Raw genomic sequence first — 17578 nt, forward strand, 5'->3', positions numbered from 1 at the left:
ATTGTTGCACTAGAGACTGAGACGGGCTGATGGATCTGGAATGGCATGGCATGCTATGTTCGCATGCATGATGTTGCTCGGGGAAATAAAGAGGGCTGTCAAAAGAAAGCAAGCAAGTTAGTAGGTATTCCAGGGGGAAGACGTCAGCATATGACAAGTGACGATCAGTCATAAACTTTGTAGATGAATGCTGGATTACATCATAGTAGATAGTAGCAACTACAGTACAATAGATATCGCTATCAAAACTCCCCTGCGCCCTTGCTGGTGTGCCGAATTCCTGTCCCTTCACATTCCAACCATCTGAAAACGGGCCCTGGCTAGCACATCTCGATCCAATTGTCCAGGTCCATGTTCTTGATCACCGTGGAGAAGTTGCCCGAGTCGGTGAAGTTGCACGCCTTGGACTTCTGACTCGAGGTCACTGACAAGTCATTGTTGGTGTCGTCACCCTTGGGGTATTCGATGTGGAAGACTGGCTTCCCTGCCTCCGTGAAGGCAGCGTAGGTATCGCACTCGTCGTACTGCGAGCATTGCTCGTTGACGCTCCACTGCATATTCTTGATAACCGACGAGATGATGGAACCCGCATTCTTCAGACCGATGGACATGTTGCGCGCATGCGCTTCATTGGCCATCCAGTTCATGTAGCTGATCGAATCGGCCTCTGTCAGATCCAGCCCGTTATCATTGTCGTAACCGTCGACGTTATCCGGGTCCACCCCGTCGCAGCTCTTGTTCTGAGCCAGGTCCAGGCGGGTGAGCATGATCTTTCGAATGCGAGGAGAGCTGATGTTGATCCATTTCTCGCCGGGCCATCCGTCCAGGTTTTTACCCAGATCATCCGAGTTGAATTTGTCCTTGTCCGGGCGCCAGTTCTCGTAGCTGCCGGCGGAGAAGTAGCAAATGACTTTACGGCCTGCTTTTTGCAGATCGTTGATTACAGACTTGTTGTTGTTGAACAGATCAATGTCGTAGACATCCACGTCGACGGAGGTGTCATTCAGAGGATAGAGCAACTCGATCTGCCAACTGGTGCCGACGGCGGGCTGCCATTTGGCTGAGGTGTAATTGCCTGAACTGGGTGGCGTCGTCTCCCCGCCTCCTCCCTCTTCCTCTCCTCCTCCCCCTCCGCCGCCGAGTCCAACACCCAGTCCGACTCCAAGACCGATGCCCAGGGCGATGATAAACCCGATGATTCCTCCAATGATGATGAGCTTCTTCTTGAATGTCCATGTCTTCCATCCCCGCGAGGGAGGGCCCTTGAGGGCGGCCTCACTGGCAGGCTCCATCGCGTAGAACAGATTTCACACGAGTGAGAGCAAAGGAGGAATCGCGAAAAAAGAACAAACCTCGCGACGAAACAAGAAGATCCGGGGCTACGGGGAATAAAAGGTGGAGCGCAATGCAAAGAAACAGTCACCAGTTGAGTCTAGACCGGGACTTGCCTGTCAAAACCACGGCGATTGCAGCTTGAGGAAATGAAGTTGCCTGAAGACGAAGTCAAAGAAGCTTCACTGGTCACACGGATCTGCGGTTCATATTGCAGCACGCCGTCCGAAACAGCTTGCCAAATGAGCGAAACTGAAGGGGCGTCAAGTTGGTGATGATGATAGGCAGTGTGGTGAGGTGGTGAGAGAGTCGGACCCTGAAGGGAACCAGCTGGACCCTGCAAATCGTTCCCGCCACGCTCATTAGCTGTGCAACCCTGCCCTAAATTGAATGGGTAGTCGACGAGAGGGGAAACGCCGGAAGACAAAGAGGCGAAAATTCGGGGGCCTAACTGGCCAAGAATCAAAACCACCAAGCCGCCGGTGTCTTGTCCGTTCACCAACTTGGCGTTGGATGCTTCACGTCGACTGGTGGACAAACCGGGTTCGGCCGGATGCCCTTAGTGACTGATTTCCAGTCTAACTCAGTCTTGGGTCGCTTACCAAAAGAGTTAAGCGGAAAATAAACAGAGATCGCTAAGATGCGACCGTGCTCAGTCCACAAAATAGGGACCCAGAGATTGCGATTTCTTCAGGAGCTTCCACGGTTGTTCGATGCTCGAAACACCAGAGCCATCTCCACCTCCAACCATGGAACCTCCGGCTTCGGAGCTAGTGAACAGCTTGAAACACGGTGATCCTGGGATAGAGGACAAGCTCGTCGACTCGACTATGCCGACTTGGCGCTGGGGGTGTGTATAACCCTTGGCGTTGCTATTCTTGTGCGCTGCTGGCCCCCAAAATAGACGATGGGGTTAGGCGACACGCTGGAGGCAAGAAGCAGAAGGCAATGATTCCAACTCGGGCTAAGCGAGACGTCTTCACTTGCCGTTGCCGATTTAGAGTTTCACCCCCTTCTTTTCCGCCGTGAAGAAACTTCACGGAGGCAGAACGGCGAATAGCGTAATAGGAATGACTTCAACTCCCCCCTTTTTTGCTTCTTTGGGGCCCTTGATTCTGTGCGTTGGCCTTTCTTGTCCTCCCATCGGGCCGGAACCTTGCCAATCAATCCATCCAGCCATCCAGCCATGATGCCCTTCGGACACTAACCGCAACTCCCGAGATCCAGCTAGATCCTTTTCTCGTTACGGTCACCGCGGGTATGATAGTTACCACGGTTTGTAAATTCGCTCCCGCTGGTATACCGCGTAACTTTCGATACAAGGCTTGGCATCACCACGGAGTCTTCTCCTTCTGGCTCGCTAAGCCATCGTCAAACATTAGTCTATTTCTAATTCTTTCGCATTGGAGACTCTTTCTCTCTCCCGTATCAGTCTCGGCCGCAGCGCTAGAGCCGCAGCCTGACTCGCCCGTCTGAAGAGTCTGGCCAGAACTGCGGCGGAGGAAAATCCGCGGGCTTGGCTTGGCCAGCAGGGGGATGGAATTCCAGTCATCTCCAATTCACCACGTTGTTGTCATGGCGGGGATGCTGATGCGATGCATGACTAGTACGGAGTAGATACTATCCTTCTAACCTAATGAAGACTTCCTCCGGACTACTAGCACTGTTCTGATGTGATGGATCTTATGACTTGACCCAGGTAGTCAGTCTAGAGTAGATTTTTTGCCTCTCGGAGCTAACTAGCTAGCTAGCTAGCTACTCACCGACCCCAACGGGGATACCCTCAGATGGAAAAACTTCCCCTCAAAGTACATGCAGAATTGGCCACGGCCGAAAAGAAACCAGTCACACCTCGCCAACAAATTCGCCCCTGGACCCTAGCCCTGGCAGCTATCTGAGTATCTGTCTGGCAAAGCTTGACAAGCATGAGATAGCCAGGTAGGTATGTGTGTAACGGTTGCTACGGCGAAGCCCGTTCCTCCCTCTCACATTACACACAAACCCAAGACAGTAGTAACAAGTAATGAGAGTAATGGGTGATATAGAAGAAGCAAATCTCCACCTCAAAGAGTAATTACCACCGACTATGCGGAGGCTTAGACTTATTCCCGTGTGTCGGGGTTTGATAATCAGACCAGGGGCTATTCAGGACGAACAAGGGGGCAAGCAGCGGGCGGGGGGATTGCTTCGCAAGCGAAGTCATTCATGTTGGGAACTCGCCGAGGCCGAATACGAGGGGCGGGAGTATATACCATACACCCCCTGTTTGAACCGGGGGCTTGGGCTTGGCGTGATGTCTTAGATGTCGTGTCATGTTGTGATGTGTTGTGTTGTGTGGTGTGTGTCATTCGGCCGGAGGGATGGGGGAGGAGGTTAGTATCGAGTATTATGCGGAGGATAGTGTTGGGCGGAGGGAGGGATGATTATGATTACGATAGATGGGAGGTGGGAATACGAGAGGGTTGCATATCTAGTTCAACTATTCCATGTTCCTATTCTATCCTAGATACTACTAACTAGTTAGTTAGGAGATGACACGATATACACCGTATGATGTGTTCGGAGTTAAGGTACGCCCATCATCATCATCAATCCATCTACTATCCAGATGAGAGAGAGGGGTTGTGTGCATAGATCCATTCGGTGTATAACATCACATAACACAAAACCAAACCCATCTATCCATGACAAAAAACCAAACAATATGTCTCAGATCGGAAAGCACGGATATTGAAAGAGATAGATAGAAAACACGGGATGAACAAAGGGCACACCCGAAATCGATCCACCCCGATTAAGTTACCCAATCGATCTAGTTAGTAGATGAATCCTTCTCGTCTATTCTGGTTTAGTTCCAACCCAAAACAAAAAAGTCCCGCCAAGATCTACTACCCGACTCATGACCCAGTGACCGACCTGACCCTCAATCAGACTTGCCACTCGCCTAACAGAATCCCACCCAGAGGGATGAATGATTTTACTCAGCTACTACGAACCGATGAATCCGGCTATTTGTTTACTACTAGAAGTCTAGATGTGATCGAAAACAGGAAATATACTGATAAGTTGGTTGGTTGCTTTGCCACATTCGTTGTGGCGTCATGCCATGCCATTAGATAATACTAGGGATCGAAGTTGTCCATCGACAATCCCGTTGGAGGATAATAATAGTTTAGTACTGATTGGAAAGTTGGAGAGAGGGAAGGGAGAGCAAACAAACAACTGAAACCAGTCCAATTACATTCCTGTACCCCGCCAAGAATGTGGGTTTTGCTGGTCTGCCAAAAACATGGATAGCAGACCCTGCAGAGACACTTTTTCATTCCTGATTGGGAATGTGTGTGAGAGGTACTTGTTCGTAGTGTGTGGGGGGAGGAGAGGGGGAATATAACAGGTTTTTATTATTACTTGGAATGGTGCACGGAGTACTCCATATTGTTGGGGGGTAGTTAGCTACTGGGGGATTAGTTGTTGCTATAATTGCTGTATTATAGTCTAGGATACTATAACGTAATCCACAATCGCGCGGCCCGTACAATCGCGCGGCCCACCCTCCTGCTAGAACAACACGAAATACTGAAATTGAAGTCTTTTAATCAATATAATTCTTTATATAAATTGCTATACAACTAATTACTAGGCGGTTTAGGACAGTGCGTCCGTTTATGACTAATAATGAAGCAATTACTGCACCGTGGAGGCGCCCGCGAGGGGGTCTCCGTAGGTTGAGATGCCTGCTTAATTTTACTACTAATCTTCATATCTTGACCATATTGGATCTCTTCATGTTGTATAGCTTGCTGAGCGTTTTCAATGGTGGTATCTTTCTTATAGACCACCTGCTTCTTGGAGCGCTTTTTTTTTTGAAGCTGTTTTTTATGACTAGCGCGTAGTTCCTCATTCTCCTTGGCTAGTAGGATTGAATTTGTTATTGCAAGCTCGCACCCCTTAAGAAGCTGCTGTAGTGTAGAGTGTGTAGGTGAAGTTGGACTTGCTTGACGCTTTTGAAGTAGATGTTCTACAGTATTTTGATGCTTTGCAAGATGCTTTATATTATATGGTGTTTGAAGCATTGAGCCACTTGACTGGCTGTCCGGGGTTGGTGGTGTTTTCAAGCGAATATTCAGCTGATGAAGCACTTGATCAGGATCCAGAGGAACTAGACTCGTTGCTCTAAATCTGCTGATGATATTTGATGTTGTTAAAGCTTGCTGGTGGGCTTTAGGATAGACTTCTAGGAAGTTAAGCTTATTGATATAATTCCGGCCGTAGCGTGCTTGTCTTTCAACCAATCCACTATACGCGCGTTTAAGTATACTAAAACAGCCAACATCAAGAGGTTGAAGCAGGTGTGATGAATGAGCAGGCATGCAAATAGGAATAATCTTATTTTTAGCACAGGTTTGATTAAACTCAGGAGTTAGATGGCTACCGTGGCTGTCAAGGACTAGGAGGCTGTATTTGTCTATTGATTTGCTTTTAATTAATGGAATAAAGTGTTTTTGAAGCCATCGAAGTCCAATGATATCAGTTGTCTAATTGTTATCACTGACTTCAATCCTCCAGGTAGAGGGAATAGTTTGATCTTCGTATTATGCTTGGAGATGCGTTTTACCCTTGAAAATTAGGGTTGGAGGTAAAATCTTTCTATTAGACTGAATATACTTAATTAAAGTGATCCATTCCCGGTTTCCTGGTTGAATCAGGGATGGTCGACCAGCTTTTTGGGAATTAGTTACTATCTTAGTAGTAGTAATCAGTCCTATAGCAAACTCCGTTTTATTAAGATTATATATATTATCTGATGAGATTCTATACTCTTGTATGATCTTCTGGACCCGATTGAACTAGTCTTTTATAATCTCAGGATCCTTTATTTTAGCTTTTTGATAGTTGTATCGTCTAGTGAATTGGGTTCGGAGGGACTCGTGGCGTTTAATAAAGTTATAAGCCCAGTTGGAATCTACTTCCTCGGATGTTGAATGATCTTGCTTAGAGAGTATTAAATTAGTCATATTTCTGATTTCAAGCGGACGTGGAGGTGCGTCTCGCTTATCTAAAGATAAGATTTATTTAATAAGTGCTTCTTCTTCATTTTTTAATAACTTTTGACGCGCGTTGGTCATATCTTTGACAAAGCCTCGTCCAGTTAAACGAGCGCGAAGGGTGGTTCGAGGAATATTAAAAACGTGTGCAGCCTCACGAATACTGGCGACTTGATTTTTTTGAATGGCTTTAATGGCAAGAAGAATCCTACCTTCTTGCTCCACTGCAGTTTTTGATGAGATAGCTGACTTTGGTGGTATCTGTGGTGGTCGAATTGCTTCAGGTAGGTGGTTGGAGGTGGTGTTTTGGTAGGGGCGGGCCGCGCGATTGTACGGGCCGCGCGATTGTGGATTACGTTAGTAGGCGGGGGAGGGGAAAAGAAAGAAACCTGTTTGCTTAATACCCAGTTATTTTGTTGTATTTATGTCATAGCCGTATTCATCCCATCTCACTAACTAACTAATATATTCAGACTCAATATAATCATACCCACGTAGTCACTGACTAGTATCTAATATATCCATTACACATTTTATGAACATCTAGAAACTCCCCCCCTCTCTTACAGCGCAATTGGCGTCGACAGCGTAAAGCTGACCGGCGACCCCGACAACTGCACCCACACCGTCAACGGATCACTTCCGACCTGCTCGGTCGTGAAGCTCTGCGTGTTGGTCGGCGCCACAGGGAAGGTAACGGGGATGGTAGCATTGCAGGTGTTATCTGTCGCGGAGACCGTGGCGCCCGTGATCTTGTGGTCGGAGATGGTGTAGCGCAGGGAGTAGTTGCAGGCGTCGCGGGTGTAGCGGGCCAGGAAGGAGGCGGACATCTATTCATATTATTAGCATTCATAATAAGTGGGTTCAGTTGGAGTGGTAATAGGGGGGCTATATTGGCGTACATCTTCATGGTTGATGGTAACAAGCGGCCAATCAACCAAGCGCACAAACTCCTGCACCTGGGTCTCCACCCACGCCTGGAAGATGGAGTACTGGGCCGTCACGCCGTTGACCGTGATGGGGGTCACATCTGCATTACGCAGATTGGCCTGATGGAACATGTAGGGGTCATGGTGCAGACCGAACAAGTGACGCATGACCTCGCCCTTCTCCGTAGCGAGCAGGTTGTCAAAGTCACCGGAGCCAGCGGACGTGTCGATCCACTCCTGCAGCGTGCAGTCCGGGGTATCGCAGTTGTAGTAGATGCGGGTGGCGAAACGCGGGTTGACCTGCATACCGGCGAAACCGTCGGAGTCTTCGTTGGTCCAGTAGGGCCACATGTCGTTCTGCTGGTTCAGGAGGGCAGGGCGCGTGTTATCACCCACGCAGTTGGTGATTCCGTTTTCCCACCAGGCGCGCAGGGCGTCGCCGTTGTGCAGGCCCGTGATGGCGGGAGGGATGATGCCGTTGGCAGTGAAGTGCTTGGCGGAGGAGATGCCAACCTGTTTCAGCCAGGCCTGGTTGAAGGAGATTTCCTTGTAGACATCAGAGTAGGTGGCATTGTCTTGCTCCTCGTGGGTGAAGGTGTGGGAGATGTGACCGAACTTGTCCTGGTTGGTGGTGTTGGTCCACCAGAGCAGGAGAGGGTCGAACTGTGTGCAGGCGGTGCTCCAGTCGTAGGTAGTGGGAGAGGAGGGCCAGAGGTTGGTGCCGGTTCCCAGAGGCTTCTTCCATTCCAGGGGAGTGTCGGCGGGCGAGTTGTACTCGATGCCGCCCTCGTTGCAGGTGGTGTAGCCCTCGTCCGAGACCCCGGCGGCGGCTTCAATGTTGCCGTTGCCGTTGTGGCCGACTTCGACGTAGTAGTTGCTGCCGGCGTTCATCTTGCCGTTAATTTCCGGCAGCCAGTTAGCAATGCCGTCCAGGTCGGCCGGGGTGATGCGGAAAGTGGTGCCATTGGGCTTGTAGATGTCGGTTTCCAGGAACATGTCGTCGATCTGCGTGTTCAGGTTCACGCGGCGGTAACCCGCGTACAGACCGCGGGTGAGCCAGGGAATCCATGCGTGCTGCAGGTACGTGGAGGTGGCGCTCCAGGTAGTATCGAAGGAGATGAAGAAGGCCATTTGCTCACGGCCATTGAAGTTGTTGATCACGGCAGCGGTGGTCTCGCTGCCCGAGTCGGAGTTGGCGGCAAAACGAGCGATTTCTTTGGTGGTGGTGGTGTTGGTGACAGTGGCAGGATAGTGCCAGAGGCCAGTGGTGCTCACGCCCGCACCGGTCTTCAGGCCCGACGTGGGAAAGTCGCTGATGTCCGTGAACGACATCAACTGTTCGACCCCGGTGGCACAGCAGCCGTCGCCGGCAGCGCTGGCGCCGTAACTCGGGCCCGGATACACGTCGTACTGCACCATGCGCACCCCGTAGGCCAGCTGGTAGGCGTACAGCTGGTTCCATTGGTCCGTGGTTAGGGCACTCTGGTACCCTGTGGCATTGCCATAGTTGTAGCTGACTTCGCTGGCAACCACAATACCGCCGAAGTTGCCACCCTCCGTGCCGTTCAGGGCCGGGAGGCTGGTGCCGGACTGGGGCACAATCAGAGTGGTGAAGGGAATGCCATAGGCATTGAGACCGGATGATGCCACGCCTGCCGAGGCAGTGTCGCGTGCAATCACCAGGATGTCGGCGGCAATGGAGCCGCTGCTGACGGGCGTCGCTGCCGGAACAGCAGACGAGGCCACAATGCTCGAACTGAGACTCAGACTGACAGACATAGTGGTGGTAGTGCTGCTGCTTAGGGCGCTGGCAGACCCACTGGCAGAGGTATCAACGAATGTGGTAGGAGAGCCCACCGAGGTCACAAAGGTGGACGCGGCAGAGCTAGTACTGGACAAGAAGGAAACGAGAGAAGCAGTAGTCGTGGTAGTCAACGAATGGACAGCTGAAGTAGTACCAGGAGTGGTGGGCCTGGTGACTTCAGCGACAGAAGTAGCTGAGGCAGTAGATGCGCTGGTTAGAACCGTCGGGTTCTTAGGCCAAATCCCCGGGGGCGTGGTGCATGTTATAAAGCCCAGAAAGCAGTTGAGACTGGTGATCGACGATTTGAGGGAATTCATTGCGATACGAACGGCTCAGGCACTGAGCACCACCCCCTCTTCGCTAAGCGGAAAAAGAAACGAAGGACAAGGAAGCGAAGGCGAATGATAACGAATGACTGAGGTGGACCTGCAGCAACGGACCCCTGGAAGAACGCCGTCGATTGTGGAGAGAAGGAACAGCGGGCTGTCATATGCGCGTGCAATCACATTATGTATGTCTATTTATCCCGAACAGATGGGCGTAGCAACCGCACGGAGAATTGGGAACCTATCGTTTCCACTTGCTTGGCCTGACCAAATCGTCGCGATGGACCCTCCCCTCCCTCCTCCGAGGGTTCCACGACCCAGCCCGATTCATAGATTCCATATCCTCTGGGAGGGTCCTTGCAGACCCGCTCTCCAATTTAGAACCCTCATGGATGGACCAGTTCATGGATCTAAATCCCGAGGCCGAGACGGAGCTTTGCCTGGTTTCCAAGGGACCGAGGGGATGGTTTCTATGGATGTTCAAGATTGTGACTAGTCTTTCACATTCCTGGGGCTCGGGCTGCCCTGGTGGAAATTGGCCCCCCGAAGTCTGACCGAGGACCCCCCATCATGGGATGAGTTCCTGGATTGCTTTGGGCTTAGTATAGCATGTTTAACCAGGATTGGGAAAAATCCAAACAAGCTAACCATGGAGGTGTACCAACATAGTTGGCTTGGCCGCACTTTTGTGGCACCGGGCCAGCCAGATGGGGAGGCAGACGGAGAGGCCCAACCCAGGGTTGCCAAGGGTCCAAATTTAGTGGCTTTTGCCTCGTTTTCTTTTACTTTTTACTCAGGGTTTAGGGGGACTGAGGCGGATATTGAATTCTGGGAAGCCCGAAAGATCGACTTTAGTACCGATGTGGGGTTACAAAAAAACAATCGACTAGGCACACCCGAAAACCTTCATCAGCAGGATCATGGAAGGGGAATCAATGGACTTGGGTTTAGGGCCCGATGGGAAAGTGACTCCATCGTGTTTGTTACACCAATGGGTAATACAGACTTTCCGTCCATGTCACACAGATGGTCTTTTTGTAAAACTGAAGCGTGTATAATACGGTATGGTTTGGATACAGGAAGACGGGATGTATCCGTAAGCAGACGAGACTTGCCCTAATCTGGATAGCTGCAGGTGCTCTTCTCCACCGCCGCCATCCTTCCCTTTTCTGCCTTTTTTTTTTTTTTTCCGTCTTTCTTTCTCATGAGTCGAGTCGAGTCCAGTCCAGTCGAGTCTACAATTCTCTCTCTCTCTCTCTCTCTCTCCACTTGGGCTAATGTAAGGAGCAGACCACAAAGCAAGAAAAGCAATTTCTTTCTTCCTAGACCAATAGGCAACACGAATGATGATGCATGGAAGACTCCGTCCCCTCGTCACCAGCACTGCTGTGTCTTCCCCTCCTCCACCTGGTCCATGAATGGAACCCTCCCTTTTCCCAGTCTTCTGATTTGATCAGCTTGTTAACCTCCTGGCGTGCTCAGATGCCAAACAAAAAGGAATTAAAAATAAAATAAAATAAAATAAAATAAGAACAAATTCTCTACTCCACGGAATTGGCTGCTAGAAAGGCCAATTACTCCCCAATGGCATCGCTTCTGCCCGAGACTGAGTCAAACTAAACATGACAGTAACTAGTAGTGCTCATCATCAAACGGACCTAAACTTCTTAGCGCCAGTTAGCTGCGAAAGCTGAGACGACGCTTCGCTATTTTTGTTGCCCAGTGCTGGGTTGGTCCGCCACCGGCCATTCCAATTGCATCAGACCCAGTGGTTCCGATCTAATGCGACCCAAAGAAAAAAAAAATCCCCCCAAAACAGGCGGAAAAAGAAAGAGGAGACAGGCAGACAGACAGAAAAAGGATGGACCTTAACTGACATCTTGCAGTAGCCGCTGACCTAACACGCTGTCTGTCTCTCTTTCTTTCTGTCTCTCGCTCAATCATACAAGTCAGTGGAGGAAGTCGTCCTGAGGCTGGCACTTTGGCTGCTGCGGGTTCATTCCTCCTTGATCCATCCCATCCTATCCCATCCCATCTCTGCTTGTATATTTACTTTCTTTTCTTTATTTTTGTTTTTATTTTCCCTTTCTTTATCCTTCCGGTGGCGCCCCTCGTTCTTACCACCTTCTTTCTTACTTACTTCCCTTCGTTTATATTCCCAGACAGTCTATCGTTTTCAATCACCACTCGTTACTCTATTCACCCCTCCCCCGCCGGTTAGGTTGCAAATACTCGCCTGGAGCATGGCTTAGAGAAAGACAGAACTTTACCCCCCTCCAATGCCCGATTCGAGCCTCTAATTGTAGTCTAATACTGTCTGCTCGATCTCCTGTTATGTTCCTACATGTCCTTCGCTTCGCAACGTTCTTCCGTTAATCTCTCTCCGGGATGGTGGAAATCCTCGACGTCTCACCCGTCGGGTGGGTGTTCATGAAAGAATTCTGGTGGCAATATGTACGTGACTGTGTGTCCTGCCTCGGAGAAACTTGTCTGGTGTTAACCTGTTCTACTTTGTTTTAGGTTCTGATTGCCATCTTGCTGGCAAGTGTGGTCTGTGGATGTTCATATCTTACCTACTCTGGCACCCGCAGAGCTATACGATGGTATAAGGTGGGTTCCCACCCCCCAACATGTATATGCTAATTGGAACCCCTTTATCTGATCTTCCCTTTCAGACAAGACCGCGTGTAGAAATTGTGCCGGCTGCTGTCTCTCAACGCCTGGAAAAGATCGCCAACCAACAGCTTACCCTAGCCGCGGCGCATCACACGAAACGGAAGCCTACATCCGTGGGAGTCTACCTAGGCACTTTTGCTACTCCTTTGGATGAGACGCATCGTCAGCTTCTCGATCGCTACGACCTCTTGATTGTGGATCCTTCCAAGTCCGGGGTTGTTCATGCAATTTTGCATACCGACGGGAAGCAGGTTTTGGGCCGAGTTGATCTCGCTCTAAGTTCTTCCCAGCAGGACTTGACTCTCGCCGCCATCGAACAGATCGACAGCGCCCTGGCTGGAAGCTTTCACGGAAGTGCCTTTTCTGGTATTGTGCTGGCGAATTGGGAGGACAAGTTCAAGCCCAAGGTTCTCGCCAAATTGGCCGAAGCCATCCACGGTCTGGGTCTGGCTGTGTATCTGGAGACTGGTCCGCCCACTTTCCTGGAGGATGGTCAATCGCTACAAACCCCGGCCATCTCTGGTTTAGTCGTCCGAAATGCTAGTATCCTCCCCGACGGTCAGAAGCGAGACTACTTCCAGCTCGACAAGCTGCGCCCAACCATCAAAGCCTTTGTGTCAGAGGCATGCATGAGAGACTTTTTGGTTCTGGCCTGGGAAACTGTCGACGACGATGTTACGCTTTCGAATGCTGTCGTTCAACGGTCTATGCAGTGGTGTAATTTCTACAGCGCAATTCCCTGGATTGGCCGCAAGGCCGCTCTCGAGAACGCTGCCATCAATGTCAAGACCCCGGAGCCGCTGTCCTCCTTTAGTTGGCTGAAAGATGCGGAGACCATGAAGGCCCACGATCGCTGGCGCACCAACCTCGACATCGCACGCAATTATGTTGCCAAGGCCTCTTGGGATACACTGCGCGCATATTTCCCCTCTGTGGACGACTTGCTCTTTTCTTCCGAACACTCGCCGACAATCAAAAACCCACCAGCCAACAAGCTTCGCGAGCCTCCGGAATGGGTTGCTCAAGTCAAGTCACAGGGCAGTCCGCTGTCCATCTCCATGGCGGGTGTCGAATACAAGGAACTTGGTTGTTTCCCGCTCGGCTCAGAGGCAACACCCGTTGCTTTTGCAGAAATTGTTCATTCCCAGCAGCGTCTGAAGTCACTCAACCTGCTTCATCCGGTTCCGTCGTCGAAATTGCAGAACATGGGGCTCCTCTTCCGACAGTTTTATGAAAATTTCGCCCTCTCGAGCTGGATGGCCTCGGACCAACTGGCTGCCTCTATCAAGGAGTTATCGAACATGGCAGCTAACGATACGCTGCGGGTACACCTCGGGCTGGATTCTGGTCTGCGCAAGAGTGCTGATGTCCGCTTCTGGGCCGTGTATCAGATGGACGCGGATGGCTTCGATGTCTTCGCCTCTAAGAATGCCCAGGGACTGGCTGGCACCGTATTGCACACCTTCCTCTCCGCCAAAGGCTACCCCCGTCACGTTTGTTTCGAGGCAGAAATTGCGTTGGCGAGATGGTCAAAAGATATCAACGAGGATATCGGGTTACCGCGTCGCATCATCCAGGACATTGACGCCTTAAGTCCGGAGGAACGACTTTTGCTGTTGCAGCATCTGTCATTGACCGATGCCAAGGGCGACCTTTCTGAAACCATGTGTGCGTACATCCGGCGACAACTTGTGGACGCGCCAACTCTGGCTCAGCTGAAGGAGCTCAACACGGTCGCCTACCTGGAGGGGTCGGCTTCGCCAGAGCTCTTGATCGAGACTCGGATCAACTGGTACAAGGAGCAGGGCTGCCAATATCCTTCTGCTGCCTCGTCTCTTGCATTGTTCTACGAGGCGGAGTCGGTCTTCACCAAGGTACTGCGAGAGCGGAGAGAGGACGACCTCGCTCAGATCTCGAGTGGTCTGGGCCAGCTCGTCCAGGATGGTCCTATTGATGCCTATACTGACGTACTGGTCCTGTCGTTGTTCTGCGCCGCACGAAAGGGTGCCCTCGACGAGATCTATGCCGAGGTAACTGACCGCAATCCGTTGTTCAACAACCAGTCCGACCAGGCCGCAGCTTTCGCCGAATCGTTTGCTCTCGGATCCCGCTGCGAAGCCTACTTCGATGTTTCGCCAAGTGCCTTTGGAAAGCTTCTGTCGGATCGTTTCCGCAAAAGCTACAACGATGAGAAGCTTCCTGACTGGATCCACGGTGCTCCGGACATGGCTACTTCATATGCCGGTGCCCAGATTGATGTCGATGCCACTCACAAGGTCAAGCCCATGCGTGGATATCAGCGCTTCACTTTCCTCAGTGTGTTCGCTTTTCCTGCTCTGATTGATATCATTCTTCTCACGATCATCGGTCGCGGACTGTATCTCTCTGCCTTCATGACGGCCGAAGAGCAACAGAGTGCGACTATTGCACTCATGATTTCGCTCTTGCTCTCCGGTGCTATTGGCACCTGGATTGCTTGCGGAGGACCCTATTACCTCATCTCCATGGCTTTCGCAGCTGCCAACATGTTTGTTCTGATCAGACTGATTGCTGGCATCGCCTTCACAGTAGCTGGTGGTCTCATCGGTTTCATCTGCATTTCGGCCGCCGTGAGCCCGCGGGCCGGAATCATCTTCTACCTCTACCTCATTGCCCTGACACTCTATTTCTCGTGTTTCGCCTCGCTGGCGAGTTTCAGCTACCCTGGCTCCACGTTCCTCTCCGGCCGCAAGGTCATCTTCGCATGTGTCCCGATCTTATTTGTCTCCCCCATTGTTACCACTTTCACCGGTCATGACTCGGCCATCTACCTTGCTGTGATCTATGCTTTTATCGGATTGCTGCTGCTTGGTCTGAGATCGGTCTCCTCCAAATGGGTCACTTGGTACCAGAGCATTCGGAGAACAGATGATACCGAAATCCGAAAGTGGTACGTTGCCACTTACGGTAACAACGATGAGAAGGTCTTTGGAAATTTGAGTGACCCGGCCGTCCTAAAGCTATCCCGAGAGGCGTTGTTCAAGGATGTTCTCGCGGAGACTAAACGCTGGTTCTACCAGAAGCCTACCACCGACAAGTTGGTGCTGGAGCTAGCCAAGGATTGGGAGGCGACCAACTTCCTCCTCGACTGGTACTGCAGATATGCCGACGTACCCAGGCCAATTCCTTTCAGTTCTTCCTGGAACATCCAGACCAAAGTTGGACTGGAGGTGCTCCGGAACTCGCAAAAGGGCATCAGGCTGCACAATGCCTTCATCCAGTGGCGACAGTCCAGCAGAGAAATCGGATGCGGTGTCCTGTACTTCTTGCTAGCCCTGCTTGACAAGTGGGTGGAGCTACTCACCGGCGGCCAAATGACAGGTCTTGCCCCTTCGGTTACCAGTTCGCAGCGGATGGCCGTCGGATTTGGCCTGGCATACTACCTAATCGGTGCGGTCCTCATCGACACCAAGGCTCAGGAGCTTCATGATCTTGTTGGAAAGCAGACAACGCTTGCCGTGCCCAATGCTAAAGATATCCGCTTGGCGCAGAAGCGGGACGTGAAATACAAGAGAATGGTATACTGGAGAACTCTATTCAAGTATCTCGGGTGGCACGTATGGAGTTTGGCCCTTGCCACCGCTCTGATCTGGACCTTCCAGGATACAATGGAAGCGATGATCATCTTTGTCGCTTACATTCTGGCATACACCGGTCTCCTTTGGTACCAGTACACGAAGATCTTCTCCGGCCCGCATGCATTCAAGACCCTACTCATTGGGTGTGTCGTTGGCTTACCGGTTGGCATCGCTCTCAAGACCCGCCTGCCGCACTTCTTGTATTCGGAAGTCATTGGTCTCGGGTCTGCCACATGGACTGTCGCTATCCTCACACTATTCAAGGCGAAGATGGGCATGCCGAAGAAGGTCTCATCTCCGGTGGAGCTTGGAAGGGTATTCCACGCATACTCGTCTCCCTGGTCAGATCCGGAATGGTCCCAACAGGAGCTGCAAACGTTCTACGAGAAGCTCTCGCTTGTTCCGTCCGACGCGCGCTTGAGCCTGAGTCCCCAAGCCCATCCCGGTGTGGAAGTCAAAGAGATCCTACTTTCGCGCAGAAAGGAAACAAGAATTGAAGAAGCATTCCCCAAGTCCGACGACCTCGTGAACCTGGCGTTAGGCGCCTGGGGCAAAGGCGAAATCTCCCTGGAGCTTGTTCCCGTTGGCTCACTGGGTCCTGGCATTCATGCATTGAGTTGTTGTACGTCAGGCCAACTGCACATCGCCATCTGTGTAGGCCGCGGACTAGACCAACGGATTGACGTCAGTGCGAACTGCCAGGTCATCGCAGAGACTCTGCTTCACGCTGTTGCAGAATCGATGCTGCATATGCCTCATGAACATGCTGTACTTGCCGAGTCGCTCGTCACGGCAGGTGTGACGGAAACCATGGCACGTCAACTTCGCGCGGAGCCTAATACACCGGTCGTCATACGCTGGGCCAAGAAGGAGCTCCTTCAGCAGCTGTGCCTCGGATTCGACTGTGATTCTCACTGGGAAAAGCTGCCCAAGGACGTCAGACAGGCTTTGATCAACCGGTGCCTTGGCCAGCCATGCCAGCTCTCTGAGGCTAGCCGGCAATGGCTGGAAGGAAGGCTTTGCCAGTTCGATGCTGATACCCTCGATGTGCACGTCGCCCGAAGCAATCTCGGAGCTGCTAGTGCTGTCAGCATTCTGGATTACGCACACTACGGTACTGGTGAAGCAGCCACTTTCAACGATCCTGAGACTCCAGAGCATATTCCATATGTCCCGAAGAAGCTTCCTTCGATCATTCAAATGCTGGCAAAGCCCTGGAACACCATCTACTACGCTTTCGCTTCAGTTGTCAAGTTCATTGTGGTTGCTCTCGTCGCCGATCCCGAATTCCAGCGAGAATTCGATCATGTTATCGGGCAACACCATGCCATTATCCGCGTACCGGCTACCCTGGCATTGAGCTTGCTCTGGTCTTATTCAAGAATTATGCAGAATATCGGTCTCTCCTTCTTTTTGTTCCATGGTCGTGATAATGTGAAGCAGCTCTGGAATGAGGCCAAGGGAATGACCATCAGCATCCAAAAGAGCAGGTTCATCATTCAAAGTCTGGATGGCACATTCACTGCCTTCAAGCATGATGAAACGGATGGAGGCTTCAAAATCTATTACTACTCCGGCCAGCACAAGACAGAGCCTGAAGGCACAAAGAGTCTCAGCTACGTCTGTGTTTACTCCAAGGATGTGCTGCTTATGGTCCGCCAGGAGTTCAAGGGTGGAAAGCTGCTCAACGAGTACCATTACGACTACCGCGCCCCGACCAAGAAGGCCTTTGGCTTATCCAAGTCGTCCCAAGCAAGAATCCCAATGGGCCGGCGTTGTGTCCGCGGAGACAACCATTTGCAGAGTGTGCAGTACAACCGGAAGGGACTCATCGAGGCAGGATCTTACA

General features: G+C 51.3%; 3 protein-coding genes and 1 pseudogene across 4 annotated transcripts, besides 1 other annotated feature; 1 reads left to right on the top strand and 3 right to left on the bottom strand.

Annotated features, from left to right (window-relative positions):
- Window positions 1-320: 320 nt before the first annotated feature.
- Window positions 321-1292, bottom strand: An02g11360 (uncharacterized protein; the record flags this gene model as incomplete). Its single annotated transcript, XM_001400228.3, has 1 exon — window positions 321-1292. One exon carries the CDS (start codon window positions 1290-1292, stop codon window positions 321-323), a length of 972 nt encoding a protein of 323 aa, XP_001400265.1.
- A 3606-nt stretch (window positions 1293-4898) lies between these two features.
- Window positions 4899-6735: a repeat region (Title: similarity to transposase of transposon Tan1 - Aspergillus niger).
- Window positions 4962-6638, bottom strand: An02g11380 (annotated as a pseudogene; the record flags this gene model as incomplete). Its single annotated transcript has 1 exon — window positions 4962-6638. A coding segment is annotated over one exon (1677 nt).
- A 205-nt stretch (window positions 6736-6940) lies between the features above and the next one.
- On the bottom strand, window positions 6941-9427 carry An02g11390 (uncharacterized protein; the record flags this gene model as incomplete). Its single annotated transcript, XM_001400229.3, has 2 exons — window positions 6941-7207; window positions 7280-9427. 2 exons carry the CDS (start codon window positions 9425-9427, stop codon window positions 6941-6943), a joined length of 2415 nt encoding a protein of 804 aa, XP_001400266.1.
- A 2397-nt stretch (window positions 9428-11824) lies between these two features.
- On the top strand, window positions 11825-17577 carry An02g11400 (uncharacterized protein; the record flags this gene model as incomplete). The annotated part of the gene is made up of 3 exons (XM_001400230.3): window positions 11825-11890; window positions 11957-12046; window positions 12112-17577. Coding segments are annotated over 3 exons (5622 nt in total), but the record flags the coding sequence as incomplete, so codon positions are not given.
- Window position 17578: the final 1 nt, after the last annotated feature.

The sequence above is a fragment of the Aspergillus niger genome, assembly GCF_000002855.4.
Source record: "Aspergillus niger supercontig An02".
NCBI classification, from domain to species: domain Eukaryota; kingdom Fungi; phylum Ascomycota; class Eurotiomycetes; order Eurotiales; family Aspergillaceae; genus Aspergillus; species Aspergillus niger.